The sequence below is a fragment of the Cardiocondyla obscurior genome, linkage group LG20 (assembly GCF_019399895.1).
Source record: "Cardiocondyla obscurior isolate alpha-2009 linkage group LG20, Cobs3.1, whole genome shotgun sequence".
In the NCBI taxonomy this organism is placed as follows: domain Eukaryota; kingdom Metazoa; phylum Arthropoda; class Insecta; order Hymenoptera; family Formicidae; genus Cardiocondyla; species Cardiocondyla obscurior.
This window is the reverse complement of record NC_091883.1, coordinates 650,316-663,908: the sequence shown is the minus strand read 5'-3', so window position 1 is coordinate 663,908 and position 13,593 is coordinate 650,316. Positions and strand designations below refer to the sequence as shown.

At 42.7% G+C, this 13,593-nt stretch overlaps 2 protein-coding genes and 1 long non-coding RNA gene across 5 annotated transcripts in view; 2 read left to right on the top strand and 1 right to left on the bottom strand.

Annotated features, from left to right (window-relative positions):
- LOC139110388 (uncharacterized) overlaps positions 1 to 13,593 on the top strand; it is a 243,124-nt gene that overhangs the window by 25,581 nt on the left and 203,950 nt on the right. The gene's annotated exons all lie outside the window — the stretch shown is intronic.
- The window catches only part of LOC139110284 (uncharacterized), a 41,834-nt gene that overhangs the window by 12,077 nt on the left and 16,164 nt on the right, over positions 1 to 13,593 (bottom strand). The window lies entirely within an intron of this gene.
- Positions 444 to 12,824, top strand: LOC139110280 (odorant receptor 94a-like). Its single transcript, XM_070669925.1, has 6 exons — positions 444 to 1,543; positions 1,650 to 2,267; positions 11,771 to 11,878; positions 11,969 to 12,121; positions 12,307 to 12,376; positions 12,620 to 12,824. Exons 1-5 carry the CDS (start codon positions 1,292 to 1,294, stop codon positions 12,361 to 12,363), a joined length of 1,188 nt encoding a protein of 395 aa, XP_070526026.1. The 5' UTR covers positions 444 to 1,291; the 3' UTR covers positions 12,364 to 12,376; positions 12,620 to 12,824.

The following is a 13,593-nucleotide window of genomic DNA, read 5'->3' as shown; positions in this document are numbered from 1 at the left end:
TATATTGCGATATCTCTGTTTGTAGTTACGTAAACGGAAAAATAAAGACACTTTTCTGATATAATTCGACTCCTATCTACACGATGAGCCAAACTAGAAAGCGATCGGTTCAACCGTTGTTGAGATCTGAACATTACAGATTCTCAATTTCGTGTAAAAGAAGCGCGGTGGTGCGCTGCGCCTATACTTGGCGCGAGGCACTATCGTGCCTCTTGATTTTTTAAATCTATTAAAATAATCTAACTTATTATCACTCGTCCTTTAATTTTTTAAACTATTTAAGGTGGTTGATGTGATAAATATAATTTTATAACTGTAAAACTATAAAACGCGAAAATAAAGAAACTAAAAATATAAAAAATGTGAACACGACGAATATCCTTTCACCGTATATGCACCGTGCATTCAAGTAACTAGTCCCGCTGTATACTGACTTAAAACGTGGAATAAAAGTACGTTCACATACCGCAGACAAAGGGGGAAATCTGTCGCGTGTATGATTAAACGACACCCTCATTTGTACAGACGTCTCTTTATATTCTCAAGCTACACAGAACTCTAAGAATCAATAACTTTCCGCTCGTGTGCTTTTAGCAATCAGCAGTGCATGTGAAATGTCCCGACGAACAGTACGGACGGTTTTATTATCTCGTAAGTAAAGAGAATCGTAAATTTGTCTCAATTATAGACGGAAAAGACTAATTTTGATGTCACATTTAGCGCGACTCGCAATTTACTTTGAAACTTTCACAGTTCTCTTTAGTGTAATTTTTCTTATATGTCTCCAATTTACCTACAACCGTAAAAAAAAAAAAAAAAACTTGACATGCAGTCTTTCTAGCTACAACACAACTTTTTGTAATTACATCTTAAATTGGCCATTACTTTTTCAAAGTAATTTAACTGTACGTGTACACGGAAATAATGACCAACGAAGAAGATACATTAAGGTAACGTCTGAATACATTGTAGTAATAATAAGTCTTAATTTTATAAGCGAAAGGTAAAATCTCTTGTTCGTTACGGGTCAGTTACACGCGAAGTTCCTTGTATCAAACGCAGCATAGAGACAGATTTAAAGCACGAAGGCTCTCAACAAAAAAAAGTTCTTATTTTTCTTTTTTTACTCGTTTTGAATTTTTTTTTTTTAACAAATAATTGTATTTTCTTTTTGACAACGGTCTTAAATTAGGTACGATAATTAAAAACTCTTTTTATACCTTGAGGACACAAAGTTTTCTAGTTTGAGAATTGTCAACATCTTTTTAAGCTATTCGATGCTGATAGCACAATGATTGATAAAGAAATGCAAGAATATCGAACGTACCAGCGTTTCATTCGAAATTTACTGATTAGTTGTGGCTGTTGGCACGTTCCAACAAAATTCAACAAATTAAAGTATTGCTGGTCAATTTATAATATTTTAATATTGATTATTTACGTGTTAATAAATATAACTGCGGTGTACAAGCTAAGACATAACTTCTATCATATGATGAATAATTTTGGCGTAACTATATCTGCCGCTGGAGCTGTAATCAAGGTATGAATCAAGATTTTTATTTTCTTACATAAATTGTCTCATAAGAAAAATAAAAAAAATTAAAAAATAATAATATTAATAATACGAATATCCTTTTTACTTTAAGGTCATAATATTTTTCGTAAATCGCAAATTATTAATAAATTATCATCGAACATTAAATAATATTTTTGAGGAGGAACTTGAGCGCAATGAAAAAATTCGAAGAATGATCTTATCTTCTCTCCACAAAATAAGTACCGTGGCATACATGTATTCCTTAATTTTAGTGCTATTAATCTTGGGCTATTCTACGCCAACGTTTTTATTTATAATTCGCGGTCTGTGCAGTTTTAATTTAACTACAAATTATATTTTGCCGCTCACTAAAGGGTACGGGTACTTCTGGACTGTACCGAAAAACTTTTTGTATCATTTTTATTTTCTTTTCGAAATGTCGTTAGTAATATCCAGCAGCTGCACCGCGAGCAGCGTGGACAACGCATTCGGCTTCTATGTCTATCAGATTTCGTCAACGTTACGTGCCATGACTTTTAGGATTACAAATCTTCTGCCTAACGAAAAATACACAGACGTTTTAAAAGCGTGCGTGGCAAAGCATCAGATCTTACAGCCATGCCGCGACACGTTGGAGCATATCTACGGGCCTATTATCTTTTGGCATGTTATTACAAATGCTTTACTTCTGTGCTCACTGATATACCAGGCATTTTTGCAGCAGACAGTACGTAAATTTATTAATGCGATCTTAATATGTGCCGCTTAATCCACTATGTTACGCAATTATTAGATAATAAATATGTATTTCGATACATTTGCATAAATTAAGTAAAGCACTTTTACAACATTTACCCGAGTGGAAATAGAGCCTAACAGCTATCTAATAACCGAACCAGAAATTTAACGCTCAAAACGTTCAAAGCTACTAGACAATTTGTTCCTGACTAATAACGAGCTAAGAAAAGCTAGATGTTTAAACGTTTTTTCGCCGCGTACTAGTCTACTGTTGGGTGTTGACCTTACGCAACGCTCGCTCGACTGCTGAATTCACCGCCCGCCGCCCGCGCGTCCTCCGCTTTGCAAACTTTGAGCGCGAGAACAGCCGACCGATGTAAACAAATGCACGTGCTTGCAAGCTGACCACGGCGGCCGGCGGAACGGCGACTCGGCACTAGCTAAGGAATATGTCTAATCTGCGTGATCTAACCACTAGCAACAAAATCAGAATAGCTAAATGAATTTTCACTCGTGATGCGTCAAGTTTAATATAGTATGCACTTTAAAATAAAATGTTATGTAATATGTATATACAGAGTGTCTCAGCCCATGTGTAAAATCTTATACAGATAGGTAGGTCTTGGGGAGATAAATAAAAAAGTTCAACATTTTGAAAAATTCTTAACCGTTATTGAGAAAAAAATTAATTTGTCTAGCGCAAGAGCGACAAGAAAGCTGCGCGTGAATGAGCGCGACAGGCGAATGACTAGAAATGGCGCTGTTTTGTCGTCACCGACGACTCAGTCGCTCTCGGGAAATTTTAGGAAGTGGTCCGGTGAAAAAGAATTGCTTCCCTTCTTTCTCAAGTCGGCTGGTTTATTAAAGTTGAGCAGAAGGCTCAACGCTCTAGCGAACTCGTGGCCCTTAGCTGACCAACGATTGGCCCGCGTACAATAGTCGGTAGATACGTAACGCTATGATTAAAGTAACTTGGCGAACTGGCGCGGTCTCGTTTTTTCGGCTTTTATACGTCGACGCGTTAGACCTTCGATTTGCCCTACTCCGCTTTAATATCAAATTTAAAAAGTTCGTTCTCAGCGGTTTTATCCTTGTACATAAGTTGGCCCGTTTAGAGTACGGTGTTTACCGCGCTTGTTTGCTCCGATGACGCGCGCTCGTCTTTATTTTTACAGTAATATTTATCTTGTTCGACGGTCGGCTAGCGATACGTTTTTAACGTTACATTTTATTTTACATTACAACGATATTCGTCGAGTCATTTTTAATTATCCGAACACCCCGCCCCCCTTGGAGGGACTCCCTTCAAAATTCATTTTTCGCGAGCGGGTTCTGGTCACGCCTTTATTAAACAGAAAAGGCTTTATCATCGATCACAAGTCGTCAAAATTTTACAGTCTATTCGTCTCGCGCGTATCTGTCTATGTGTTTCCTTCGAAAGGAAGCACCGCGAGTTTTACTGTCGGTCGCGTGACAGTTCCTCCCTTCGTCTTTAACGTCGCGGCTCGAACGATACCGTCAGGCCATGGATGAGTCCGGATCACGCGGCCCAGCGTCCACATCAGCGGTTCCAATCCCGGCTGCTGTACTAGCACCAGCTGTCCCTCCTGTATGGCCGGTCCCTTTTGCTCTCGCCATTTGAAGCGCTGTGTCAAAGTGTGCAGGTATTCCTGGCTCCATCGTGTCCAGAAATGTTGCCTGATCCGTTCCACTCGTTGCCACCGTGATAGGCGGGTCTCCGCCATGTCCTGCAGATCTGCAACAGGAAAGCTGCATAGGGCCGCACCGACAAGAAAATGCCCCGGGATTATACAACTCAGATCGTTAGGATCCGTGCTCAGTGGTGCTAGCGGCCTTGAATTTAAAATGGCCTCGATTTCGTAAAGAAGGGTACATAGTTCCTCGTACGTTAAGCTCGAGTGTCCTAAGATTTTGTACATATGTTTCTTAACTGATTTTACCGCCGCCTCCCACAATCCTCCGAAATGAGGTGCGTGAGACGGAATGAATTTCCACTCGATTTCGCGCTCGCAAAGGAATTCGTGCGTCAGCGTTCGCATCTGATCGTGGTTTATAAATTCACGCAATTCCTTTAGCTCCCTTTTCGCTCCCACGAACGTCGTTCCATTGTCCGAGTATATACAATTCGGTTTACCTCGGCGAGCAATGAAACGCTTGAACGCGCCTAAAAGTGCCTCCGTCGTCAGGTCGGTTACCAGCTCAATATGCATCGCTTTTACCGTGAGGCATACAAAAATCGCGATATACGCTTTTGTTAACCGCGCGTTTCGCCGCTTTCCCTCCTTTATCATTATCGGCCCCGCGTAGTCGACCCCGGTGTGCGTGAAGGGCCGCGCAATTGTAACGCGACTCCCGGACATATCTGCCATCCTCGTCTTTGATGCTATCGGCTTATATTTGAAGCATTTTATACAGTCGCGGATGACTCCACGCACAGCCGAGGTCGCCGCGATTGGCCAGAACCGCTGTTGGACCGCCGCCAATGTCCTTTGCACCCCGGAGTGTAACGCGTCTATATGGTGCTTTCTGATTATTTGTTTCGTCAATTCGTTATTCCTGGGCAACAGCATCGGATGCCGTGCCTCGTATGGTATTTCCGAGTTCCGTAACCGGCCTCCTACCCGTATCACGCCGAATTCGTCGACGAACGGCGTTAACGACAAAACGTGGCTGGACCTTGGCAGCGCTCGTCCCTCGGCTAACGACGCATATTTGTCTGCGAATTCTCCGCGCTGCACGCAGCGTACCATTATTGCCAACGCCGCTCTTATTTCGTCGGGGCGAACCGTCATGCCTCCGCAGTCGCGCCTATTCCGATTGAGTCGCATGCAATATGCGATAATACGCGATATTTTCGCTATGCTCAAAATCCGCTCTATTAACGTGCGCACGATGCAGGTCTTAATGCTCGCTGTGGCCGTCACAATCCTTTTCCGTTCTGGCATTTTGATGCCCGCCGCATCGGTCGCTTTCGCGGTCGGCCAACGCTCAGCCGGTAAACGCAGAAATTCCGGCCCGGTCCACCAGAATCGTGCGCCAGATCCTTTAATTCCCTGCCGCGAGATAGTATGTCGACGGGATTTTCAGCGGACGGCACGTGCCGCCAACTCGCGATCTCCGTAAGTCGTTGTATCTCGCCGACCCTGTTCGCCACGAACGCGTTCCACCTTCTCGACGACGACGCGATCCAGTGTAGCGCGACCATTGAGTCCGTCCACAGAAATCTTTTACAATTTTGCCTCTCGAGCGCGGTACATATTTTTTGAGTTAATTCGGCCAGAAGTTTTGCCGCACTTAACTCCAGGCGCGGCAGCGACACTGCTTTGACCGGCGCGACTAGCGATTTCGAGGCTAACAGGGCCACCCTGGGCCTGGATCGCCCGCCTGTCCGCACGTACACGCACGCTCCATATGCCCTCTCGCTCGCGTCGCAAAAACCGTGCAGTTCTATCTCGCGCGCGCCCGCCTCCTTGACACCCCGCGGTATGCGGATCTCCGCCAAACACGTTAATTGTTCTTTGAACTCCACCCAGCGCTGGTGAATCTCCTGCGGCAAAGATTCATCCCATTCCAATTTTAATTGCCACATTTCTTGTAGCAGCATTTTGGCTACTACAGTCATCGGTCCTAAAAAACCCATGGGGTCGAATAATCCAGCGATCTCCGCGAGAACGACGCGCTTCGTGATCGACTCGCGATCAAATCCGCCGCCCCCGGCGAAGCGGAACTCGTCGGCCACCGGGTCCCACCATACTCCGAGCACTTTCGTTGTTTGGTCCCTATCGAACGTTACGGCTCGATCGCCTCGCTCGACGCGCCCCGGAATCAATGCCTCGCAGTTGGACACCCACTTGTCCAACTAAAATTGTCCCAATTTTAAGATATTTATGATCTCGTCCCGCGCCTGCTTAGCCTCCGCCACGGTGTCGGCTCCGGTGAGCACGTCGTCGACGTAGAAACTACTCAGAATGCGCTTTGATCCGACCGGGTATTTATCGGCGTGTTTCTGAGCCAAGTGTCTTAGACACGCGGTGGCGAGAAACGGCGTCGATTTTGTTCCGTACGTGACGGTCCGCAACTCGAAAGTTGTTACGTGTGATCCCGGATCTTCCCGCCACACGATCTTTTGTCTATGAATATCGTCGTCATGGACAAGGATTTGCCGGTACAGTTTTACGATGTCTGCGGCGAAGACATGCGTAAATAACCTGAATCGCAGCAAGATGAGACCAAATCCTGCTGGATTGTCGGCCCTTTCATTAATGCGTCGTTCAGAGCGACTCCGGTGCTCGTCTTGCACGACGCGTCGAACACCACGCGCAATTTCGCATTCATTTCATCGCCCTTTAGAATGCCGTGGTGTGGCAGGTATATTGCCCCCGGTCTGTCGGGATCTCGCGCCGGCACCGCTCTCATGTGACCCAGCCGCGCGTAGTCCCGCATGAACTCGGTGTATAAATCTCGGAAGCGCGCCTCGCGGGCTAACCGTTTTTCCAAAGTCGCGAATCTTTTTAATGCGATTTCTTGCGACTCTCCTAGAGATCCCGTCATCTCCGCTTTTACGGGCAGTCGCACGATGTACCTCCCCATCGCGTCCGTCTCTACGGTTTCGTTAAAAAACTTCTCACATATTTGCTCGTCCGCCGTAACGCATGGAGAGCTCGCGGGCTCTTCCATCTCCCAGAACCGCTTCACGCGCTCGTCGAGCTCTCGACTCGTGATCGACGCGTGGAGCGCACCGGCTCTCGCGACGACGCCCGGTGCGCCGACGATTCTGCCGGACAACACCCATCCGAGTCGAGTTTTTTGCAACGTCGGATGACGCCGCGTGGCTCCGATCTGCCCGATGCAGATTAACCGATAAAATAATTCCGCGCCAATTAATATGTCTACATCTACGGCCCGGTAAAACTGTGGATCCGCTAGTCTCACCCCTGCCGGCACCTCGATCTTCTCCCGCGCCACCGTGATTGCCGGGATTTTATCCGTGATTCTTTCGATTATCACGCATTCTATCCTCTCCGCGAATGCTTCGGTGCGAGATTGTATATCTATCCACGCCGCGCGAGTCGAGCGAGTAGTTAATTGCCCGACACCCGATATTGTAATGTCTACCGGGCGTGATTTCAATTTCAACGCGTCCGCCAGTTTGGTCGTCATAAAGTTTGCCTGCGACCCGGAATCAAGCAGCGCGCGTGCTGGTCTTCTTACTTTATTTCCGTCAAGTATATATATCAGCGCGGTTGAGAAAGAGACCTCGGAGTTCCCCCCGCTGACCGCTTTGCGAGCCGTCAACACCGTGGCCTCGCTCGAATCCGACGCCCGATCGCCGATGCCAGACGCCGTCGCCTCGTTCGCGCCCGAATTTCCCGTCTGTTCTCGATTCAGGTGCAGCATCAAATGGTGTTTTCGATGGCACATCCTGCAATTGCCTGATGGGCACTGCACCGTGCGATGGCTAGACGATTGCAGGCAATTGAGACATAATTTTCTACGGCGTATCTCTGCTATTCGTTGGCTTACCGGCATCGCGACGAGCGTCGGACAAGCATAAATCGAATGCGCGCCTCGGCAGTACTCGCACGAGATCCCGTTCGCGGTAACGTGCAACGCCCTCCGTCTAACATCCTGGCCCGTTCTAGGGCGCACGTCGCCACGCCCGCCGGTCGGCGCGTCCCTTCGAGAGACCGACTCCAGCACGCGAACACGCTGCATCAAAAAATCCGTAAATTGTTTCATTGTCGGCAATTCGGCTCCCGATAATGACGCGTGCCACTCTCGACTCGCTACGCTGTCTAATTTCGAACTTAACATATAGATCAATAGGTCGTCCCATTGATCGGCGCTTCTCTGCATCGCGACAAGTGCCCGGAGATATCGATTTACTCCGTCGCACATCCGCTGGAGTTCCGCCGCGTTTTCCCTTTGCATGCTCCTCAGCTCGATCATGCTTCGAATATGCGTGTATACGATTACGCGCCTGTTATCGTAACGTTCGCGAAGCATGTCCCACGCGACGTCGTAATTGCGTTCCGATACTTCCAATGATTCTATCACCGCCTTCGCCTCGCCTGTTAACGCGGATCGTAAGTATTGAAACCGCTGGATTTTCGGCAGAGTTGCGTTCTCGTGAATTAAGGTCCGGAACGTGTCGTGGAATGGAAACCATTCCTCGTACCGTCCAGAGAATGTTGGCAAATTTAATTTCGGTAAACGGAGACCCGTCACCGCTCCGATGCCGTACGCACCGTTTCCGCTCATCGTTAATTCCGACGGCGACGAACGCGCTGACCCCGGCTCCGCGGCCGACTGAATCGTGTTCGCTATCTTGGCGGTCAGCACGTAAAACGCGTTCTCGCATTGTTCGCGCTCGGGAACCTCCGTCTCGTCGATGTCTTCTATAGCCGCCTGCAATTCGTTAAACTCCTTCAAATAAATATCGAGACGCGTTCGTCTCTCTTCTAATTGAGTCCGCACGTTTATGTCCACCGCTCGCAAGGAGTCAACGTACTTCTCGATACGCGTGCACGCCGCGGTGATCGTTCCGCGTCGCTTTCTATACGTCGCTAAGTTTTTCGCTAAAACGGCCGCTCGCATGCTAGCCGCGCTCACGCTGCCCACGCTCGGGCCGGCCACGCTTGTGTCTCCGTCTGGAGTAGACATTCTGTTCGCGTTTCTAATCAATTAATGAATGCAACCACTGAGCTACGAATTTACAATGTGTGATTGTTCAGTGCGGAACCTACACAGCTCACCGTTTCTCTGCCTTGGCCCTCCTGTCCGGAAAGTCGTCCTTCCCTCAGTGGCGGCCGTCCGTCTCGTCACGCGCCTCCAGATTCCGCTGGTTCGCCGCCCTCGCGTCCGCAACCTCTGATCTCCCTGCCGCAGCGTCCGCCGTCCGGTCTGCAGCCGTCCACGGGTCGCTTCTTATCCGGGCTGGATCCGGCTCGAAGGACCAATGTTTCGTCGTCACCGACGACTCAGTCGCTCTCGGGAAATTTTAGGAAGTGGTCCGGTGAAAAAGAATTGCTTCCCTTCTTTCTCAAGTCGGCTGGTTTATTAAAGTTGAGCAGAAGGCTCAACGCTTTAGCAAACTCGTGACCCTTAGCTGACCAACGATCGGCCCGCGTACAATAGTCGGTAGATACAGTCACTCACATATTTATTCGGACACCAATGTATTTTGACCTTTTAATTATTATATTTTTAATACGCGGACGCGGAATAAAAAAATTATGTTATATTTTATTAGGTAGCACTGTATAGATAAAATTAATACAAAAATTTAATTATTATTTTTTATTATTTAAATAATAACGCAAATACCGCAAAACGACAAGTTTGTACCTCACAAAATTATTCGGACAGCAGATATTCCGCGAGATATCTTACTAGGTGTATAAGACAAGACAACACAAATGATATTTCTAAACAATGTTTCGTGCTTGAGGTGTTTACGTTGTCGATCTTACTAATCAATCTATATCAGTCTTGGGTATTAATTCGTTCGAAATGGGTCGGAAAGGCAAGAATACCACTTTCGAAATGCGGCAGTTGGTGATATTTCATTACGAAAAAAAAAAATCTTATCGCGAAATATCAAATTTATTAAAAATTGCCAAAAGCACAGTAGCAGACATTATAAAACGATACAGAGACGAAGATTGTATCGATTTAAACCACTCTACTGGCCGACCGCGAATATTAAGTATTCGCGATAGACGACGAATTATAAGAGAAATAAAAAAAAAATCCGAGAACTAGTGCCCCAAAAATTACGACAATGTTGCAAGAAGAACAATTTATTGCCGTAAATCCGGAAACAGTTCGGAGAGTGTTAAGATCCGAAGGTTACAATGGAAGAGTGGCCCGAAGAAAGCCGTTTATCAGTTCGAAGAATAGAAAGAAGAGACTGGATTTTGCGAAAGAATATATTTCAAAGGACAACGAATGGTGGAGTGATGTAATTTTTATAGACGAGAGCAAATTTAATATGACCGGAAGTGATGGAAGAGTCCGAGTGTGGCGGAAATGTAACGAACACTTAAAACCGAAAAACCTGCACGGAACAGTGAAACACGGAGGAGGTTCTGTCATGGTGTGGGGCTGCATTTCTGCTTTCGGCGTGGGGCATTTAGTTTTTATAGACGATATATTAGATAAGAATAAATATTTAAACATTTTAAAAAATAATTTGCATCAAAGTGCGTTACAAATGGGGATTGCAAATAACTTTAAACTTTATCAAGACAACGATCCCAAACATAAGGCACGTATAGTACAGGAATACTTGTTATATAATTGTAAACAGGTATTACAACCACCTCCGCAATCCCCAGACTTAAATCCTATCGAGCATGTTTGGGATGAATTAGATCGCAGAGTTCGTCAAACAACAATAGGCTCAATAGACGAATTAAAAAACCGTTTAAAAGAAGAATGGGCGAAAATTGATGTAGAATATATAAAAAAATTAATTTCCTTTGTTCCCACGCGGTTACAACATGTAATTCAGCAAAATGGGTACTCTACAAAATATTAAATTTTTTTTTTTTTTTAGTTTGTAAGCTCTTTTTTTATAGTTTGTAAGTTATTCTATCTGCTGTCCGAATAATTTTGTGAGATACAAACTTGTCGTTTTGCGGTATTTACGTTATTATTTAAATAATAAAAAATAATAATAATTAAATTTTTGTATTAATTTTATCTATACAGTGCTACCTAATAAAATATAACATAATTTTTTTATTCCGCGTCCGCGTATTAAAAATATAATAATTAAAAGGTCAAAATACATTGGTGTCCGAATAAATATGTGAGTGACTGTACGTAACGCTATGATTAAAGTAACTTGGCGAACTGGCGCGGTCTCGTTTTTTCGGCTTTTATACGTCGACGCGTTAGACCTTCGATTTGCCCTACTCCGCTTTAATATCAAATTTAAAAAGTTCGTTCTCAGCGGTTTTATCCTTGTACATAAGTTGGCCCGTTTAGAGTACGGTGTTTACCGCGCTTGTTTGCTCCGATGACGCGCGCTCGTCTTTATTTTTACAGTAATATTTATCTTGTTCGACGGTCGGCTAGCGATACGTTTTTAACGTTACATTTTATTTTACATTACAACGATATTCGTCGAGTCATTTTTAATTATCCGAACAGGCGCCGTCGTCTGTCGCGCTCACTCAGCCCACGCTTCCTCGTCGCTATTACGCGTACATAAATTAATTTTTTTCTTGAAAACTATTAAGAATTTTTCAAAATGGTACAGGACTTTTTGTTGTAATTCGATTAAATCTACCTATCATTTTCGGCATCGTCCACTGATTTGGGACACCCTGTATATTTTTTTTTCTTTTTTTTATTAAAGTATGGAAATAAAAGTGTTTGCCAAATTTTATTTCACCCCGTGTAACCACATAACATTTCGCAAATATTTTATGAAAAAATATTAATTGTTAATTGTTTGCATAGGTGTCAAGGGTCAACGGTCACATTATTGTCGGGATTGTGGCCTTTTGTGCAATAAAATTGATTCAAACGTTTACGTACTCTTGGTACGGAACTGTCCTCACAAATGCAGTAAGTTTTAGTAATTTACTAAAATGATAATTGATAAAGATCCATTATTATTTTAGAGAATTATTTTGCGCATACATGTAATATGTTTAGAGCAATGATTTTCGCATGGGAATATATTTTGGTGATTGGACTAATTCTAAACTTGATCGGCACTTGAGAGCGAACATTATTCTTATAATGATGCAAAAACCTATAGCCATAAATGCATTTTATGTTCCCGTAAACGTAGTCATGTTCACTAACGTAAGTATTAAAATTGTAACTAAATAAATAATTAAATTTGAAATTTACGAATAATTAATAATTTCTATAAATTATTAATTTGATTTCTTTGAAATATAAAAGTATCCCTTAGTTAACTAATGATATTTAGAGTAATATATTTTACGTATTAATGTAATTTTAATCGCTTTTTATTTTCTTGGCAGTTCATAAATAGTACAATGTCCTATTTTTTTCTTCTGCGATCGGTCAGAAATGAATAGAGATGGAAACAATGTACGTTTAGCAAATTCATTGTTGTAAATAGATTTATCGTAGTTGAAAAAGTATTCTGTTTCAGTACTTATCGTTTCACTATTAATGTTTTTAATCTATTAAAATAATAACCTAACATATTATCGCTTGTTACGTATTATTAACATTATTGTTTAAGAATTTATTTTTAATTAAAATATTCAGTATCTATTGTCACATTTTCGTAAAGTAAGATCTGTAATTGAGAAAATTAAATAGTTTCAGATTAAAGTGTTTTGTTGGCGTTTTCCTCAACTATTTACGGTGGATATTACGTGAGAATTGATTTGACAGCACTAATCTTTAGACAAATGCGATAACGTCTTCGACGTTTTGTTAAGAAAATCCTAACAACTGTTCACATTCTCATCATCCCATAAAATTCAAAGACAGTCACTAATTCTCATCGTTTTTCACGTCATTTCTACAATCACGAAAATATCATTTATAATATTTAGAACGACACAAGATATTATTTTCAAGTATTGTACCATCGTCGTTCTAAAGACTGTATTTTATTTCTGCAAAAATAAAGGAAAAAAATAAAATAAAATAAAATAAAAATAAAAAAATACGAAATCGGAGAAACTAAGTAAAAAATTTAAAACACGAGTGTCCTTATATTGTAAATACGTACTTCAAGTAAGTTGTCTTGCTACATACTGTTTTAAAACGTAAAAAAAAAAGTACGTTCATATATCGCGCAGATATATTAAGGAGAAAATTGTCGAGTGGGTGATTCAACGACACCCTCGTTTGTACGAACGTCTGTTTATATTCTCGAGCTACACGAAGCTTCAAGGATCGATAATATGCCGCCCATATACTTACGGCTATCAACAGTACACGTACAATGTTTCAATAAAGAATAAAGAAAGTTCATTATCTCGTAAGTAAAGAGAATCGTAAATTTGTCTCAATTATAGTTAGAGAACCACATTTTTAATGTCATATTTGGCGTGACTTACAATCCACAAATTCCTGGAAGTTTTACGATTGTCTTTGAAGTGCAATTTTTCTTATATGTCTCTAATTTATCTACAACCAGAAAAAAAAAGAAAAAAAAAATAAAACTTGACTTATAGACTTTTTAGCTGCAACGTAGCTTTCTCTGGAAAAAGACTCTTTCGCATTATGTCTTAAATTACTTATCAATTTTTAAAAGTTTCTTCGAATTGTACGTATCATGTGAATTATGT

Coding starts and splice junctions, on each gene's coding strand:
- LOC139110280 (XM_070669925.1), top strand. CDS start 1,292: ATGATTGATAAAGAAATGCAAGAATATCGAACGTACCAGCGTTTCATT. Junction 1,544..1,649: donor CCGCTGGAGCTGTAATCAAG/GTATGAATCAAG, acceptor TTTTACTTTAAG/GTCATAATATTTTTCGTAAA. Junction 11,879..11,968: donor GAACTGTCCTCACAAATGCA/GTAAGTTTTAGT, acceptor TAATATGTTTAG/AGCAATGATTTTCGCATGGG.